The following is a 20,983-nucleotide window of genomic DNA, read 5'->3' as shown; positions in this document are numbered from 1 at the left end:
AATTCCCTCTCTGCATTTTCTGAATTTAGAAAGTGATATTTAGTGTTGGTATTAAAGGGCTTATTTGTTTTATCTCTGAGTTCAATTCTGTTATTTTGGTAGTAAGGACCACTTGTAGCAGTGATTAATGAAAACTACCTGTTTGAGAAAAACTGACAATCTATTTAAAATGTCTAAATTGAACATAGAGCAGAAGAAATAAGATGGAACAGAGTGAATTAAGAGCAATGAAAGTTGCTTACATAAATGTAGTTATTACCATGCTCTTTAAGTCATATTACAAATAATTTAAAGAAGCACTGAAATACATTAAGCCTACAAATGAGATTTAGAATTAAAGCAAACAATCTAATTTCTAATAAAGAAAACAGAGACACTTTACGTTAGAACACACAATGACAGAGGACTCTAGGAGGGCACTGACCATAAGAAGTCACCTAACAGAAACTACACGACACATGAATCCCCAATGAAATACAACACCTTGGTCAGGGTGGTCATACCCAGCAAAAGTGTAAATGCCACGTCCCCTGGGAACCTATTACTCTATTTGAGGGAACCCCAAGTTCTTCCTTTTAGCCAATTACACTCTGTCTTCCTCTAACTGCAACCTACTGGATCTACCTCTTTCCCACTATCCATAAAAGAAGTCAAATCTCTTATCAATGAGACAAACTTTCAAGGATCTATGGCTGCTGTCATGTCCTACTCTTTCCACTTCGCAGCATTTTCTCTTCTCTGCTAATTCTACAAGGTGTTTTTGCCTCTCTTTTCTGGTTGCTCTCTTCTATACACACCCACTTTCACCAAAACCCCTCTAAGTATAACTCAAAATATATAATATTAATGATCAATCTTACAGAAATAAAGTTCTATTCTTAAAGACTATGAATGTTCTTAGTAGGCTAATCAGTTACTCGCCACTAACATTCAACTGAAGAGCACATGCTTTACCTTAACCAATATATGTTCATCTCATTTGCATGACTACTTTACATGTACTAAACCTGTATCTTCTTGTTCAAATGCAACTCTCAAAAATAAGATCAACGGCAAAAAGATGTTCATTAGGCACATAAGTTTAAAAAAAATCCATAAATACTACTCAGAGTAATAAAAACAGTGAAAAAAAGACCCCAGTGCAAATGCGTAATGAATGTATATGTATACTTGGATCGACAGGTGCAATAAATTTGCACAAAGAGTTTGCTGCCCCCACAAATAAAGTACAAATAAGGAAAACAATAATTAATATCTGACAACTGAATTTTATTGGACCAGGGGTCCACCGTGTTTAGTTCAATGTTCTGATTTGAAATGTTGTCCAAGAGAAGCACGAAGCCATGAAAACTTATAAATACCTTTTAAATAAATCTCAATGATGCAAAAGGACAACAATCATCTTTTCAGAACAAGTACCATAATTTTTAAAATATTACACAGATGAATTCTGCCTCTAATGATGAAGAAGCCCCAAACTACAGAGCTATGATTAAGTTAAAAATCTGTGTGCTAAAAAAAGGACCAAATCACACTACTGCTAAAAAACTTGTAAAACCAGTCTTAACATGTATTAACAATACTTTGCTTAGAAGAAAGGCAGCACAAGCTTAAATTCTTATTAAACAATGCTACTTGATGTTATATATTATCAATGGCATTCTTGATAGGAAACAACTATCACATATGCATGCTAGCAGAAATTTACAATTGAGAAAACTAAACAATATGAATTTCTATACAACTGAAAAAACACTTAAATACACAATATGAATCAAGTCTTAACAAATATGTAAGATACTCTGAATTCACTGACTGATGTTTTTAATCTCCAAAAATCATGCTACAGGAGGAATTTTTTTTTTTTTTTAATTTAGTGAATGATGGTTTTGTAAGCCATGATATAGCCTGGAAAGGACATCTTGGTTTCACTGAAGGATGTAGTAGCTACAAGCACTACATAAATGACAGGCTGCTCTGAATATCCGTATTATCTACAGTGTGCCCGTCTTCCTGGTCTTAAAGAAATAAATCAAATTTACAGCCACTGAACATTTCTACTCAATATACCATGTAAAGAAATGGTTCATAAATACAAGGTTTGTTTCACACTTATGAATCATAGCTGTCTACATAAAAGGGGCATACATTTGTTTGTAAAGTAAGAAAAAAATAACATTTCTTTATGACACTGATAATGCCAGTTTTTCAAACACCACTTCAATGATTTTTAATACATTCCTCACATAGTATATAACCAATATAGTCAGTATCTTGAACCTATTACTTGGGAAAATATTAGTTTTATTTTAAGGATAACAGGAATTTTTAAGAATACAAATAATTGGTTTGATCAAGATCAAACACTGCCCAAACACTTAATGAATTTCCTCACTTACTGGAATTGTTTTTTTTTAATGTATTACTGGGTAACATGTATGATAAAAACTCTCCAGAAAGTGGGCACAGAGAGAACATACCTCAACATACTAAAGGTCACATGTGACCAACCCACAGCCTCATTCTCAATGGTGGAAAACTGAAAGCATTTCCTCTAAGATCAGAAACAAGACAAGGTTGCCCACTCTCACCACTATTATTCAACATAGTTTTGGAAGCTTTAGCCACGTCAATCAGAGAGGAAAAATAAATAAAAGGAATCCAAATCGGAAAAGAAGAAGAACTGTCACTGTTTGCAGATGACATGATACTATACATAGAAAATCCTAAAGATGCCACCAGAAAACTGCTAGAGCTAATCAATGAATTTGGTAAAGTAGCAGGATACTAAATTAATACACAGAAATCTCTTGCATTCCTATACACTAATGATGAAAAATCTGAAAGAGAAATTAAGGAAACACTCCCATTTACCACTGCAACAAAAAGAATAAAATACCGAAGAATAAACCTACCTAAGGAGACAAAACACCTGTATGCAGAAAACTATAAGGCACTGATGAAAGAAATTAAACATGATACAAACAGATGGAGAGATATACCATGTTTTTGGACTGGAAGACTCAACACTGTGAAAATGACTATACTACCCAAAGCAACCTAAATATTCAATGCAATCCTTGTCAAATTACCAATGGCATTTTTCACAGAACTAGAGAAAACTATTTTACAATTTGTATGGAACAACAAAATATCCCGAATATCTAAAGAAATCTTGAGAAAGGAAAAACGGAGCTGGAGGAATCAGGCTCCCTGACTTCAGACTATACTACAATAATCAAGACAGTAGGGTAGTGGCACAAAAACAGAAATATAAATCAATGAAACAGGATAGAAAGCCCAGAGATAAACCCAAGTACATATGGTCACCTTATCTTTGATAAAAGAGGCAAGAATACACAGTGGAGAAAAGATAGCCTCTTCAATAAGTGGTGCTGGGAAAACTGGACAGCTATATGTAAAAGAGTGAAATTACAACACTTCCTAACACCATACACAAAAATAAACTAAAAATGGATTAAAGACCTAAATGTAAGGCCAGACACTATAAAACTCATAGAGGAAAACATAGGCAAAACACTCTGTGACATAAATAACAAGATCCTTTTTGACCCACCTCCTAGAGAAATGGAAATAAAATCAAAAATAAACAAATGGGACGTAATGAAACTTAAAAGCTTTTGCACAGCAAAGGAAACCATAAACAAGACAAAAAGACAACCCTCAGAATGGGTGAAAATACTGGCAAATGAAGCAACTGACAAAGGATTACTCTCCAAAATACACAAGCAGCTCATGCAGGTCAATATCAAAAAAAAACAAACAACTCAATCCAAAAATGGGCAGAAGACCTAAATAGACATTTCTCCAAAGAAGATATACAGACTGTCAACAAATACATGAAAAGATGCTCAACATCACTAATCATTAGAGAAATGCAAATCAAAACCACAATGAGGTATCACCTCACACCGGTCACAATGGCCATCATCAAAAAATCTACAAACAATAAATGCTGGAGAGGGTGTGGAGAAAAGGGAACCCTCCTGCACTGTTGGTACGAATGTAAATTGATACAGCCACTATGGAGAACAGTACAGAGATTCCTTAAAAAACTAAAAATAGTACTACCGTACAACCCAGCAATCCCACTACTGGGCATATACCCTGACAAAATCATAATTCAAAAAGAGACATGTACCACAGTGTTTACTGCAGCACTATTTACAATAGCCAGGATATGGAAGTGACCTAAATGTCCATCGACAGATGAATGGATAAAGAAGATGTGGCACATATATACAATGGAATATTACTCAGCCATAAAAAGAAACAAAACTGAGTTATTTGTAATGAGGTGGATGGATCCAGAGTCTGTCATACAGAGTGAAGTAAGTCAGAAAGAGAAAAACAAATACTATATGCTAACACATATATATGGAATCTAAAAAAAAACGGTACTGATGAACCTAGTGGCAGCACAGGAGTAAATATGCAGACGTAGAGGAACGGACTTGAGGACACGGTGGGGGAAGGGGAAGCTGGGTCGAAGTGAGAAAGTACCATTGACATATATACAGTACCAAACGTAAAATGGATGGCTAGTGGGCAGCTGTTGCATAGCACACGGAGATCAGTTCTATGCTTCACGATGACCTAGAGGGGTGGGATAGGGAGGGTGGGAGGGAGGCTCAAGAGGGAGGGGATATTGGGATATATGTATACATAGAGCTGAGTCACTTTGTTGTTCAGCAGAAACTAACACAACATTGTAAAGCAATTATACTCCAATAAGGATATTTTAAAAAATAAATAAATAACAAATTTAAAAAATAAAATGCATTGCTGGGTAAATCTAAAAACCATATGCAAACACTGCATTTACATAAAAAAATACTTTATGGAGTCAAAAGCATTCAAAAAGAGGATCAGAAATCTACTTACTGTCTCTCAAAATGAAACAGTAAGTAAGCATCCTAACTTTTGTGCACCTGCAGAGCACTAAAAGTGATCGATCATTTTCTTTCCTATTTTTATAATTGTTAAAGCTTCTCTATGATTTCTGGAGACAGCTGAAATATAATGCAAGACATTCAACAACTGGTCTTTAACAACTACAGCAAACCAACCTACATCAAAAGACTAGAGAACAAGACAGCAGTTATTGTTTGCTACCTTTCGCACTGTTAAGACCAAGGTTACAAAATAACCATAATCTATAGCTTTCAATGGCCTGAGGAATACTGATAGAGCCATTTCCCTGCTATGCTTCAGTCAAGACAAGTAGTAAAAACGTATAGAGCCAGGTACAAACATCTGGGTAAGAACTATGTCATTTTTATTTTACAGCAAAAAGTTGAAGCAGTTTGTGAATAGCTGAAACTTACAGAAGGTGTCCATGTATGGTTTTCACTAAATAGTTTACAACAGAATTTCTATTTCAAAACAATTTTTTTTTAATTTTAATGTTTTCCAGTTTGCTATCATTAGAAAATATACTGGCCTTTTACCAAACCAAATATCCCAAAGGGCAAAAGGAACTTTGAAACAATCAAAATAAATCCCCTGCCTGATGGCACAATGAGATCTAAGCAATCCTATAAAGAGCTTTACAATTTTAAGTTTCCCCCACATATTCCCTTACATATCTTAAAAGCGTATAGATATATATCATATATATTAACACAAATAGTTCTATTTTAAAACCAAAATAAATAAATTGTAGCAAACAAATTTAAAATAGGAAAATTGAGAAAATATTTCTACTTACAGATTCTTAAATAAAATAGTTTACAATGAAATCGTACACAGTATTAATCAGACCTCAAAAAAATTTAAGTACTTCAATAAAGATGTTCTAAGTCTTCTATTAGCAAAAGAAATGTTCAACCAAAGAGACTTTTCATATGAAAAAAAAAACTTTTCACATCGACAGAAATTTAAAAAAAAAGACTGCAAGTAAGAATACCAGTATTTCTAAGGGGCTGTAATTTTATAACAAAGTCTAAAAGGATGATACATTTGCCAGTTCCAGGCCCAATATAACATCCCTGAAACGGTTACTGTATTTCTAGTAATAAGCACATATGTATTCAATAAACGTTCTTCCTGAATTTAGACTAAACTGTGAAACTTTGTGCATATAACCAGTGTCAAAAGTGCTTCACAATAATTAGATATATTGTACTGACACAGGAACAGTGCAAACATAAAACAAAATTTTAAAAGCTTTAAAACATTTAAGAATACAACAACAAAAACAATGTAAACCTATGAGATAACACAACACAATGTATATAATTCAGCGATATACCATTATTAACAAACAATTCAAAAGACTTCAGTATTAAGGAGTTGTTAAAATGAAAATATTCCTAGAAGCCAAAGTGTTGAGTCTTCAGGCAGAGAATCTGACAAATCTGATGAATAGCAGGCCACCTAAACCAGACTTTATTATTATATCAAAATATTACGCAGAAAATATTAAAAGGAAATGAAAAATACTGAAAAACTGTAGTGCAGAAAAAGTCTAGAGTTATTGAAAAACTGAACACCACCACGTAAACCTGAACTACTCTAGGGAACGGAGAGGGGGAAAAAAGCCTAGCTTCTCCATGTGAAGCTGATTTTCCTTCGTCTAATTTTAGCTTACAGAATAGCTAATTGCTCCAAAGTTTGTTGTAATATTTTCTTTGCTTTATAAAGGAACACCTACATATTTTTTCCACATATTAATGTATCTCTGAAGTAATCTCTTATTAAGAATTTGATTAGCCCTACAGAAAGTTATTATCCTCTGAAAGCTACCGTCTTTCAGTTACTTCAACTATAGATCCTAAAGCAGTGCTGTCCAATGGAAATATAATGCAAGCCACATAAGTAATTTTAAATGTTCAAGGAGCCACTTAAAAAAAAAAAGGGTAAAAACAGGTGAAATTAATTTTAATACAATATTTTATTTAACCAAAAATATCACCTCAATGTGTAATCTACATTTTTAAAACTTGATGAAATATTTTACAATCTCTTTTTCACACTGAAATCAAATGTGCATTTTAGAGCACATCTCCAATTAGGACCAGACTCATTTCATCTCCAATTAGGCCAACAGTTATAAGTGGCTAGTGGTTGCTATGCTGGACAGCAAAAGTCTACAGTTCTTTCTCTGGTTTTGAAATACAAATACAAAATACTAAAAGATCTGAAATGGGAGCACACAAAGTATTAAATTTGAAGGGCAGGGAGGGGCACTGAAAAAGGTCAATTCAGCCATTCCCCTTGACTCCAATAGGCCTGGGATGACATCATGTCCCCATTGGCAAGGCAATCCCTATTTGCTAGAGAGAGTCCCAATCATGACCTGTTGTCATGATGTAATTATTAACAGCACCCCCTATGATTCTCAAAAAAGCATCCCATTCTAGATGACAAATTATATGGTAACCCTATCTATATCCACAATATCCTTGAAGATAATTCCACATTCCTTAGAAGAAAATTTAAATTTTAAATTCTAATTGTGATGCCTAGAAAAGGAGCTCTAAATTCAAAGAAAAGAACCCTAAATGCACTACCCTCATCTAAAAAAAAAAATCTTTACTTTAAATTGCAGACTAAAAAAAAAAAAAAAAAAAAAAAAAAAACAGTAAGAATTACCTGTTGAACAAGGCATCTGGAAATTGGGATCATTGCTATCCAAAACAGGCAAACAGAACTGGTTACTTGCAGATCCTAGCATAGGATCCTTATCGCTGAGCATGTTCTTCAGCGAGTCCTCTAAGACATTTTGACTTGTACTAAAATCCTCACAGACTTCATTCTCCAGGTTGGATCCTAGAAATAGGGCATCATCTAAGTGTTCAGTAGGAATTAAATGATTAAATGTATCAACTATATCCATGAAGACTTCTGTGTGTCTTTCAGCCCTATAGAAAGACAAAAAAAATACCATAAGAAATAAAGCTATCAATTGATTATCACCTAAAACCAAATTATTTTAATAGTTTTGAGTCTAGAACACACTTTGGTATTTCTGAATGGTTTAAAAAAAATCCTCACTGCTTTTAGAATATACATTTGGACATGTAGTATGAATCTTTGCTACACAATGTTTCTTCATCATGCATGTAAAATTTCATTTTACCAGAGATCCTATTAAATGTTTACTTAATTCACTTTTTTAGGGGAAAAAAAAAACTATGTATATATAGTCCATTAATTTGACACATTTGAAAGAATTACATGGCTTAAACCATAAAAACCATATGTTTTTAACCATAATCTTTTCATAAATTAAGACTCAGACACTGCTTAATAAAAATCCATATAAAAGAGCTAAAACCAAATCATTTAAATTATTGTCCCATACCTATTAAAACTGTAAAATAGCCTTGTCTTATTTACAATGCATTTAAATTATTTAAAGAAAGACAAAAAGGTTTTTTTGTAGGAGTAAAGAGAAAAAACGGAAAGAAACTATTAACTAAACCCAACAAATCAAAACTCAAAAAACTACATACACGCAGGCACAGACGTGCACATACACACATTGTGGGGGGGAACCCCTTTTAAGATAAAATGAGATAAATGACAAACCAATATATCAGAGACTTAAATTTATTTTAGTGAGTTATGTGCTGTTTATAAAGATATGGAGCTGATTTCCTATTTGAACTATACCTACACTCCAGGCATTGCTCAGGAAAGGTCACTTCATGCTCCGGAAGAGCCTCGATTATCAAAAGCTGGTTTCAGAGAACACTGAACCAATGTATTTTGGGTGGTGGGCAAGAGTCAACTAAATAAAATCTAGTAATATTCAGTTAGCTAGAAAATTCCACTAATTAACCCAGAACTTCTTGGATTCCAAAATTCTTAGCTCCAAATCTACCAAAATTTCCTCAAACTGTCCTTGAATTCTTTCCCCTATAAAAATCAGAGAATACGAAGTTCAAAAATATTATACAATTTACCAGGTATATATTATATGCTGCTGAACATTTTACCTACATTTTTAATTCATTTATGCCCAGTGATAATAAATAATACACTCTATTACTATCCTTGTTTTGTAGACAAAATGCATTTAAATAGTCTTCCCCAAAGTCACAAAACAGAGCCAAAGATTCAAACCCAGGTTGCAAGGCTACAGAGCCCAAGGTGGTAACTCTACCCTTTCACACTGAGCTACAAAGCTAGAAATTGACTAGATTTGACTCATTAAAGGTTCTTCTTTAAAAACATTTTCCAACAAATCAGTAGTTGCCTGGGGCCTTGGATAGAGAGGGAACTGACTGCAAAGGAACAGGAATATATTTTGCAAGATGATGAAAATGTCCTAAATCTGGATTGTGGTAGTGGTTTTATGAGTGTATATACCCACCAAAATTCACCAATCCGTTCATTTTAAATGGATGCAGTTCACTGTAACTCAATTTAAAATTTAAAGAAAAGGAAAGAAAATTTCCTCATTCTCGCAAAAGTTAATCCTCTGCTAAATATAGGATTTCAGTATCTCTTCTCAAATTTTGCAACTTATTTATATTGAAATATTAATAAAGCACCGAAATAAAATGTTAACTGTTTGATTGGCTGATTAGCTTACATGCATTCTTTATAACATTTAGAGAAAACTGTGAGCTACAATGGTGATGAAAAGTCAGGAAAAGTTTTAATTCCCTGAAACTATCTGATCTCAGTACCTAAGAAAGGCTCAATTATCATATATCACCAATACTTCCACTAATACATTTTTAGGTTCCAAAGAAATTTTAGTATAATAAATTTCTGGTAATTAAAAATAACTTACAAAAACATTACTAAATATTACATTACTAAATATTAATTACAAAATTAATCAGCTAGAACTATCAACAAATTTGTTTATCTGAATATGCTGGAATCCAAAGTTTACCACAAGCCGAAACAACCTCCTCTTCAGAGTTGCATCCCAGATGAAACAAAGAAAAAAAGGCAATTCTAGCTCTAGAAACAAATGGTTGACTTTCCTTATAAAAACAATATGCTGAATCTACTGACAACACACTCATTCCCATAGCAACACAAGTCTGGGAAATTCTACAAACTTCACCTGAGGTTAGTCTTTCTGTTGCACCAACTTCTGCCTGTGTACATTTAAGTGGTGGGGACATTCACAATATTCAGAAGGTACAGTTAACACGGCTCAAACTCACCTAGCTATACCGAAAACCAGCCCATTCTAAAGGGTGATCTAAATGAGCAATATATTGTTTTTTCAATTATACTATTAGTGAATCTTTTACTAAACTCTTTTACTAAAACGTGCCTTCAGAGCCTGTGGCATATTTTTTAATCTCGATAGCAGACAATATTTAGTCTTTAAAGATCAATTTTTTTAAAAAAAAAGTAAAGCACACTGTAAATAAGATGGGTGAACCTAATTTTCCAGTATGGGGTGGGTTTTCTTCCGCCAAAACTAGTATGACTTATATAAAGTGTGTTGCCCTGGATTAAATAAACAGATTAGCATAAAAGCGTCAAATGTTGAGAAAGACTGGTATAACAAAGTTACGTTTCTTTAATACCTTTAATTTATTCAGAAAGTGTTCACTAACCAGGTACCATTGTGGAAGACACCTTTAATATGCCAATGCAACTGGGGATCTTACAAGACAAAATATGGTATAAAGCACCCCAAACTTATGGGTCCAAAGAAAACAATTTCTACAGAACTGTTCTGTGAAATTGTTATAAATTGGTAAGACTGAATTTTCTTAAGTCGTTCCAACAGGCTCAGGAGCCAATTCCAAAGGAAGAATGCCCAAAATCACAGTATACAGCCATATCGCAAGATTATCTTAAAAGTGCAATGAATGGAAATATAAAACAGTCATTTATTTTAAAAAATCAGTTTTAGATATCAAGTGCTCAATATATCAAAAATAAAATTAAAACTCTCCATGCTAAATTGTCAAACAAATGTTAGCCAATTGTAGAAATATTAACCTTACTTTAACATGAACACACTAATCTACTAAACGCAATGTGGTATCCTGATTTGGGTCATGGAACAGAAAAAGGACAGTAGTGGAAAAACAAAACTGGTGAAATCAGAATAAAGTCTGGAGTTTAGTTAATACTAATGTTAACCTCTAGTTCTGATAAAGACATTAGTATTATGTCAGATGTAACAATCAAGAAACCTAGATAAAGGGTATATGGGAATTCTACACTATGTTTGCAATCTTTCTATATATCTAAAACTACTCCAAAATAAGGTCTTAAAAAAAAAAAAGAACACTAACCTAAAATACAATGTCCTGAAATACCTAGCCATGTAGAGAGACAAAGATAATCGATCTAATTGAGAAATTTAAGAGATGATTCAGTGTCTCTGTTAAACAAACTGCTTGATTTAAACAAACTCCTGGCAGTCCAGTGGTTAAGACTCTGCGCTTTCACATCTGAGGGCCCAGGTTCAATCCCTGGTTGGGGAACTAAGATCCCACAGGCCACGCAAAACAGCCAAAAAATAAGTAAATAAATAAACAAACAAATTCCTGATATTTTACTGAAATTTTACACTGAAATTTTACTTAAATGCTTCCTTACATTTGGCATTACAAATTTAATAATTAAAACAAAGGAACTCATAACCCAAAATCAAGTATGGACATATAAACAAATACAACATATAAACATCACAACAAAATATGAAAGTGTCATGCTGAAGGGCTCTCAGTACCACAGAGGAAGGTAAAATCCATGAGGCCAAGAAAGGCTAAGCAGGTGACATGTGAGATTGGTCCTAAAGGTCCAGAGGCTACTCCAGGCAAAAGAACAGCAGGTGCTAATTATGAATGCCAGAGTTTGGTCCTAATGGACCATTTAGAAAGACTCAGAATACAACTAAAAATAAGTATCAGTACTAACACCCTGAATAAAATTTAATCTGAGTCCAGAGGTATTTCCCACTTGCTTCATCTGTCACTCAGAGAATTATACTGCAGCCAAATTTCATTTACACTGATAAAACCAGTGTATATTGTTTTCTAAGTGTTTCGTGTATGAATAGAATGCAAAAAGATTTAGAAAACACCAACAGGGGAAAAAAATTACACTTCTACCAAAATCCCCTTTAAATTAAGAGCAAACTAAAATTGACTACCTCAACTTCTCAAAAACATCCTGAAAGTAAAACTATGCACTTTATCATATCTTCCTTAAAAAAACTGCACAGAATAAGCCTACCAATAAGTCACTAAAGCTATCGAAGGTGCACGTGCGCGTGTGTATGAGTATGTTGGTGGGGGGACAAATATGTATCAGGAGATTATAAAATCTATGAAGAATAATTAAACACTGTAATAGTGATGGGAGAAGGAGAGCATTCTATGTAAGACAGTAAATGAAGAAGGCCTTGCTAAGAAGGGCAACATGTGAGCCAAAACCTGAAATGAGGGAGTGATCCACGCATAAATGGGGAACAGCTATTCAGGCAAAGACCTAAATGCAAAGGCACTGAGAATGGAACTGCTTGTTGCCTTCCGACCCCTACACCATAGATTAAATTAAGCTGTCAATTCATCAGGCATGCTCACTATTAGCAAATTTCTAACAGGCAGTAGTAGGAGCAGTAGGAAAAAAAAAAGGTACCACTACTAAAACAATGATAATATATAAAACTTAATGTGCTCTAACTTCAGGACAGGCAACGGTCGACATGCTTTACATTAGTTCTCCATCAGAGCATCAGAGGTGATTAAGCCTCTCCAGAGGACATCTGGCTTAATTCGAAAATGGAGATATTTTTGGTCATCAAAACTGGAGGGCATGCTACTGGCATCTAGTAAACATACTACACTGCACTAGGAAAGCCCCACCACAAAGAATTAGCCAGCCAAAAAACAGTGCTGAGGTTAAGAAACTCTGCTCTACATTTATTTATTCCTCACAACAATGCTATATTATAATCTTGATTATACAAAAATAAATAAAACTGGAATCAGAGAGGTAAAATTATTTGCTATAGTAAGTGGTGGAGCTGAAATCTGAACGCAAAAATTTTCATTCAGAAATCAATACAGGGCTTCCCTGGTGGTGTAGTGGTTGGGAGACCGCCTGCCGAGGCAGGGGACGCGGGTTCCTGCCCCGGTCCGGGAAGATCCCACATGCCGCGGAGCGGCTGGGCCCGTGAGCCATGGCCGCTGAGCCTGCGCGTCCGGAGCCTGTGCTCCGCAACGGGAGAGGCCACAACAGTGAGAGGCCCGCGTACCGCAAAAAAAAAAAAAAAGTCAGTGCACTTACCACTGTCCTGCATTATCTCCTCACACAGTTAAATTCACTATTTATTATGTGCCAGGCACCGTGCTAACTAAAATGTATAATGTCATTAAACTTCACAGCCACACAATTAAGCAGCTGTTATTATTATTCTCAATTTATAAGAGAAAAGCTAAAGCTCAGCAAAGTTACACCCAATATTACAGAATAAATGACAGAGCTAGAACTCAAATCCGCTGACACAAAGGTCAGTTCTTCACCACCATGATATAACAATGTTAAAGATGAATAAGTTATCCTTCCAAGACAAAGTCAAGGAAAATCACTAAATGGTTAAGACATGTGGTGTAACACAATTCTAAAAAGTACAATTCTAGAAGCAATGCAACCTCATCACCTGCTCTACACACCCATTTCAAATTCTGGTCCAGTTTCATTGGTTAGAATCTACCAGCAAGACTACATAAGAAAAAACAAGGATCGTTAACTTTGTTTCTGAATTTATCAGGTAAAAAGAATACATAAGAATCCAAGATGACTGCCATACTAAGACCAAAGCAGACCTAAGAACCTAGAAAAAGAACTATCGAGTACAAGTTGAGACTGGCAAAAGCAGAATTACTTAGCTATTAGTAAGAAAATTACCTTCCAAGTTTACAACCATTCCCTATTGTCATTATGAGAGGCTCTAGCAGTTTGGATTAACCACAGGAACAGTACAAGTCATCAACACTATGGCCTAAGTGATAACAGACCAAGCTAACATGTACTGAGCATGTACTATGTGCCAGGCTCTGTGCTAACTATACTGTATGAGAATCTCATTGGTTTCTCACAACAACCCTGTGAGGTAGGTGCAATTATTACTTCTATTTTGCAGAGGAGCAAACTGAGGCCCAGACCATTGTGTAGGTCACATACCCAGGACAGATGTACCTCAAAGATACTGCAGTGTCGGTTCCAGACCACCACAACAGAGTGAATATTGCACGCAATAAAGCAAGTCACACCAATTTTTTGGTTTCCCAGCGCATATAAAAGCTATGTTTACAATATACTGTAGTCTATTAAATATGCAATAGCATTATGTCTAAAAAAACAATGTATAAAACTTAGTTAAAAATACTTTATTGCTAAAAAATGCTAACCATCATCTGAGCCTTCAGCAAGCTGTAATCGTCTTGCTGGTGGAGGGTCCTGCCTCGATGCTGGTGGCGCTGACTGACCAGGGTGGTGGCTGCTCAAGGTTGGCGCAGCTGCGGCAATTTCTTGAAACCAGAAGACAATGAGGTCTGCTGCAATGACTGACTCTTCCTTCCACAATGTCTCTACAGCACGACACACTGTTTGATAGCATGCTACCCACCGCAGTACTTCTTTCAAAATTGGAGTCAGTCTTCTCAAACCCTGTAGCTGCTTTATCAATTAAGTTTATGCAATATCTAAATCCTTTGCTGTCATTTCAACAATCTTCACAGCATCTTCACCAGGAGTAGATTTCTTCTCAAGAAACCACTTTCTCTGCTCATCCATCAGAAGTAACTCCTCATCCATTCAAGTTTTATCATGAGATTGCAGCAGTTCAGTCCCATCTTCAGGCTCCACTCCTAATTCTGGTTCTCTTGCTACTGCCACAACTACAATTACTTCTGCCACTGAAGCTTTGAACCCTTCAAAGGACTGGAATCAACTTCTTCCAAACTCCTGTGTATCTTGATATTCTGACCTCTTCCCATGAATCACGATGTTCTTAATGGCATCTAGAATGGTGAATCCTTTCCAGAAGGTTTTCAACTAACTCTTCCCAGGTCCCTCAGAGGAATCAGTATCTATGGCAGCTATAGCCTTACAAAATGTATTTCTTAAAAAATAAGACTTGAAAGTTGAAGTGACTCCTTGATCCATGGGCTGCAGAATGGATGTTGTGTGAGCAGGCATGAAAACCATTCATCCCACTGTCCATCTCCATCAGGGCTCTTGGGTGACCAGGTGCATTGTCAGTCAGCAGTGATATTTTGAAAGGAATCTTTTTTTCTGACAGTAGGTCAACAGTGAGCTTAAAATATTCAGTAAACCATGTTGTAAAGAGATGTGCTGTCATGCAGGCTTTCTTGTTCCATTTACAGAGCACAGGCAGAGTAGATTTAGCATAATTTTTAAGGGCCCTAGGATTTTCAGAATGGTGAATGAGCACAGGCTTCAACTTGAAGTCACCAGCTGCAATAGCCCCTAACTGGAGAGCCAGCCTGTCCTTTGAAACCAGGCACTGACTTCTCCTCTCTAGCTATGAACATCCTAGATGGCATCTTCTTCCAATAGAAGGCTGTTTTGACTAAACTGAAAACCTGTTGTTTACGGTAGCCACCCTCATGAATTATCTTAGCCAGATCTTCTGGATAACTTGCTGCAGCTTCTACATCAGCACTTGCTGCTTCACCTTACATTTCTATGTTACGGAAATGACTTCTTTCCTTAGACCTCATGAACCAACCTCTGCTAATTTCAAGTTTTCTTTCTGTATCTTCCCACCTCTCTCAGCCTTCACAAGATTGAAGAGAGTTAATAAGGCCTTGCTCTGGATTAGACTTTGGGTTAAGAGAATGTTGTGGCTGGTTTGATCTTCTTTCCAGACTACTAAAACTTTCTCCGTAACAGCAGTAAGGCTGTTTCACTCTCTTCATTCATGTGTTCACCGGAATAGCACGTTTAATTTCCTTCAAGAACTTTTCATTTGCATCCACAACTTGGCTGTTTGGCACAAGAGGCCGAGCTTTTGGCCTATCTCGGCTTCCAACATGCCTTCCTCACTAAGCTTAATCATTTCTAACTTTTGATTTAAAGTGAGAGACACGGACTCTTCCTTTCACTTAGACACTTACTGGCCATTGTAGAGTTATTAATTGGCCTAATTTCAATATTGTTGCATCTCAAGGAATAGGGAGGTGCAAGGAGAGGGAGGGAGAGAGGAACAGCCTGTCGGTGGAGCAGTCAGAACACACACACATTTACAATTAAGTTCACCATCTTACAGAGTTGTGATTTGTGGTGGCCCAAAATAATGACAATAGTAACATCAACACCGATCACAAAACACCATAACAAATATAGTAATAATGCAAAAGTTTGAAATATTGTGAGAATTACCAAAATGTGACAGAGAAGACTCAAAGTGAGCAAATGCTGTTTAAAAAATGGGCGGCGGCAATAGATTTGCTCCATGCTTGATTGCCACAAACCTTCAATTTGTAAAAAACGCAGTATCTGCGAAGCACAATACAAGAGGTATGCCCGTATACCCAAACTGGAATCCAGGCAGTGAGATTCCTGAGCCTGCACTTCTAAACTACTATACTTTATGCAGTCTACATTCATAACACATATCAAAATACTGGAAACAAAGTGACATGCCCACTTCCAAAATAAATTGGGAAATATGCACTTAGCCACTCCCTACATATAAAAAATAAAATGGCTGTCCTCAGTGTATATAGAACAAACATCAGCTTGGAAGTGATCGACCACAAACTTCACAATTTATTTTCAAAAACTACAATTTTAGAATGGTTTCATGTGGCCATCTCATACAAATTATGAGTGAATTAAAACTTTAGCTTTTCTGTACAATCTACTAAGCCATTCAAAATTTTCCTAATAAAGTTAGACTGTGCCAAAAGATAAAACTTCAGGATACTATTTTGAAGTTTTTGCTTAACTATTTCTCTCCATCCTCTCTCCATTATACAAACGATCATAAAACTTTTAATCCCGACCATTAAAAAATGATCGATATTAAATACACGATGCATGGCCATAATTGTCCAGTCTATACATTTGGCAATTCCTCACACAATGTGTTTTGTAACTCTTGAAATATCTTCCTCTTTTAACTCTTAATACAGTGATTTAACATCTCATGTCTGAATCTGGTTTCTCAACCTAGATTATGATGTTCCTTGAGTGTACAAACAGCACCTGGGTCTCAAATATTTTGAATCAAATCAATACTGTCAATATCATTCGCTGTGTAATCAAAGGGCAACATTAAGAGAGAAGTTTTTTTGCTGTTCTTAAAAATGCAACAGCATCAGAAATGTGTAACTACTTGCCAAGTCATTTTTTGTAGTTAAAAAATAAATTGTCTATGCTTCTGAAAAGATACTCCAGGATTCTCAGAGGGTGCTCAAACAAGAAATGAAAGAAATAGAGCCCAAGATGTACTGTTGCAGAAAAGAAATCCAGCAACCACGTGTCCAAAAGAATTGATGAGATGTAGATGAACAAAAATATTTAGAAGTCAGCACTCCAAGAACCTTGCACTCCCTGACACTGTGTGGTGGTAAGCCACAAACCTGAAATGCTAATCAATAAACCTCATTTCTTCATTAAATATAATAAAGATCTTACCTCCAGACAAAAATTATTAAGTAAAAAAGATTTCGTGAGAAATCTGTGTAAAGAAAAAAATAATAAAAATAGCACATTTAAGAAAGCAAACTGGGCCTTCCCTAGTGGCGCAGTGGTTGAGAGTCCGCCTGCCGATGCAGGGGATACGGGTTCGTGCCCCGGTCCGGGAAGATCCCACACGCCGCAGAGCGGCTGGGCCCGTGAGCCATGGCCGCTGAGCCTGCGCATCCGGAGACTGTGTTCCACAACGGGAGAGGCCACAACAGTGAGAGGCCCACGTACCACAAAAAAAAAAAAAAAGAAAGCAAAATGTATCACAAAGGCAAGCACCAAGTTACCATGTCAAGGAAGATAAACATTATCTATATTTTAGTACCCCAAAACTAACTTTTATCAATAAGTTTTATTAGCATGCTATTATATGTCAAAAATTATCAACCTTCCCTGAATCAATACTCAATACAATTCAAATTTTAATATTATGGTCTTAAATGATTAACATAAAGACAACTTCCTTTCCATTTTTCTATCCTGAAAGTTGCTTCGGACCAAAGCTATTTTTCACCTACATTTACACAAACCACTTCTCATAGATTTGACTTATCTGAACATGCAACAGATGAGTATATCACAGGATAAGCTAGACAGTTATCTGAGGTCTATCCCAACAGCACAGAATGTATAACTAATTCAGTGTGATCGATAAGGAAGTTCACTATCCTCCCAAAGTATGCAAAAGCAGTATAATAAATTATATTTTCAAGCTCTTCAGTAAATGGACCTACAAAACATGCACGGAACAGGGGAAAACTTGTCCCATCACTAACTCATGTGTTATCCTTCTCACAAATCTCCCATACAGCTGCCAAATAAAGCTTAAACTCTAAGCCTGTAGTTCTGCATACTTAACAAACTGGCTCACTTCAGTTGAGTGTCTGTCTTTCCGCTGCTAAGGAACTGACTGAACTGTGTGTGGCTTCATCAGCGCAATGATAGCTATTAAAAGTACTTCCTTAAATTCTGTTACTATCATGGGGAAATGGAGTATATATTTTAAAATAGTGATGATGAAGATGCTGATGGAGAGAAAATTCATTATCGTAATATATGGCCAGTAAAGAGAACTGGGGAAAAATAATAAGAAAGGTCTAAGTGGTAATGACGGTTAAGTAATCACTATCTGAAACAATAATCTTCACAACACAACACGTTTTATGCTCTGGAATGAAGAGACAAATTCAAAAACAAGAATGCTGCAAAGATTTCCTGGTTCTTTGACTAGTGTCTCTACCAGAGAAACATATCTACCAACATTTTCACAATCCCGAACACTTCATTCAATAATCAAAAAATGGTAGGTAATGAATGAGTAATGGAGACACAGTTTTGGAAGATCTCAAACAACCAGTTTAGAAAAGCGAAGACAAGTTAGAACCCAAAACAGTAACTAAGTAGAACAATGTACTATCTAAGCACTCCCTAAGTAGCTGACTGTATCTCCACCCCCCCATCCCAAAATAACGTGCTAAAGTTCGTATTTGCTAAGGATCAGCTACCGATGTTTCATTTTAAATTAAGCATCTCTACATGTGATGAAGATCAAGACTAAGAAGATAGTAAGTCGTTGTTGCCACTTACATTAATGACTATTCATGATCATGTTCTGCAAACGATTCCTGAGCACCAATAAGCACACACTCAAATTACTTCGAATCACGGTCTTCGAAAATCAGCATTTAAAAACTCAAAGATGGGGAAAAAGTCATCGGACCCGGCAATACACAGCTGGGGAAAAGAAGGGGCACTGGACTGTGCGCGGTACCAACATTCCCTCCCTTTCTCCCTCCTCCCCGCCCCCCGGGTCAGGTGATCAGTTATTTAGCACCATGAACACCCACGTATCGACAAGTGGCTCATTAAATTACACGTATTATCGAAGGCCAGATTCCTGGCTTCTCATTTCAAACTATGCAAAAAGAGTCGACAGTTTGGGTCCTGAGCACAAAAGCGCGCGGTCGCAGGAGGGTGGATGGAGCGCCGACTCCTCGTCCCCACCAGCGGGCACCCGGCTCGGCTTCGCGGCCAAGGCCAGAGCCGGCTGCCGGGCCGGGGCCCAAAGCTCGATGCCGAAGGGCCGGGTCGGGGCCTGCGGGCTGGGCCTCCCCGGCAGCGCCCGCCGTGCCGCCCGGCCTGCGCGCCCGCGCGGCGGCGCACTCACCCCGAGGCCCGGGCGCGGAGCCGGCGGGGAGGCCGAGGCCCCGACCCTCCGCCCGGCGGCCCCGCCACAGCGGCCCAAACGGTCCCGGGCGGCAGAGGCGGCGCGGGCGGGCCGAGGGCAGCGCGCAAGAAGCCGAGAGGCGCCTTCCCGCTGCTTCCCGCTGCGCGGGAGGAAGGCGCGGAGTGCGGCCGCGGGAGGGCGGGAGGCCGCGGAGGCGCGGGGCTGGGGTTGGGGGAGGGGAGGGCCGCCCGTCGCCCGGCCGCGGCCGCGCCGCAACTCACCAGCTCCGCCGACGAGCGCTACCACTGGCAGCGAGAGGAAGATGGTGGCCGCGCCGCCGCGGAGGAGGGGGCCGGCTACGCCGAGAGGGGGTACGCGCAGGACGCAGGCGTCGCTGCCACAGCCTCTGCTTCCTCACGGCCCGGGCGGCCACTGCGGACCACGCCGTCCCGTTTTCCGCGCCGCCCTCCTTATCCTCGTTGCAGCCGCCGCCGCCCAGGGCCCGAGGGTCGCTCGCCTTGTGGGGACCTTGCGGCGGCGCAAGACCCCGCAGCCATCGGCGTGCGGCGACGGCGCGGGGGCTGGAGCGGGGTCGCGTCACGTGACCGCACTGTTTACCGTTCCGGGGCCGCGCCGCGCCTGCGCGCTGCGAGCCTCCCGGGCTTCCGAGGGCGCGGCACCGCCCGGGCCAGGGCTAAGGCTACACACAGTTGCTTTTTCTCGGTTGTAGTAACCGCTAAAGCTTCCTGCTTAATGTGATATTGATGGGCAGATCTGCTCCCCCTTAGGTGCTTTTTACGAATTGAGTGTGTGTTCCAGAATGGCGGGCGAGGGTGGCGCGGACTGAGCCCCTTGCCCACGAATCCCTGCGGGCTTTGCACCGCAGTCCCGTCGTGAATCGCCTCGCCCTCGTCGTTCCCCTGTTAGCGAGCCGGTCTGCGTTCAGGACTCAAGCTGCCTCCTCCAAGAAATGTTCCCGATCTAAGTCAGCAGTTCCCAAGTGTGGCCAGAGAATCTCCGGAGGGGCCCCCAAGCCCTTTCAGAGGGTCTCCAGTTCTTTTGCAATGGCATGTGTATAAGGCCCAATTTTCTTCATCTCCCTCAACCGAAACAACGTGTAGCAACCGATTTAAGGCA

The 20,983-nt window shown here is 38.1% G+C and overlaps 1 protein-coding gene across 3 annotated transcripts in view; it reads right to left on the bottom strand.

Annotated features, from left to right (window-relative positions):
• The window catches only part of PHF3 (PHD finger protein 3), a 104,471-nt gene extending 84,312 nt beyond the window's left edge, over positions 1 to 20,159 (bottom strand). For 2 of the 3 annotated variants that reach the window (XM_082668836.1, XM_082668837.1), the window contains exons 1-2: positions 20,128 to 20,159; positions 7,618 to 7,886 (exon numbers count right to left, since the gene is read on the bottom strand). In XM_082668836.1, the coding sequence (XP_082524962.1) occupies positions 7,618 to 7,861 (244 nt within the window). In that variant the 5' untranslated portion in view covers positions 7,862 to 7,886; positions 20,128 to 20,159. The remainder of the gene's footprint in view (positions 1 to 7,617; positions 7,887 to 20,127) is intronic. The other variant, XM_082668838.1, reaches the window with a different exon arrangement.
• Positions 20,160 to 20,983: the final 824 nt, after the last annotated feature.

This window comes from Grampus griseus (genome assembly GCF_964374135.1).
Source record: "Grampus griseus genome assembly, chromosome: 13".
Taxonomy (NCBI): domain Eukaryota; kingdom Metazoa; phylum Chordata; class Mammalia; order Artiodactyla; family Delphinidae; genus Grampus; species Grampus griseus.
The sequence above is the reverse complement of the archived record's forward strand: the minus strand, read 5'-3'. Positions and strand labels throughout refer to the sequence as shown.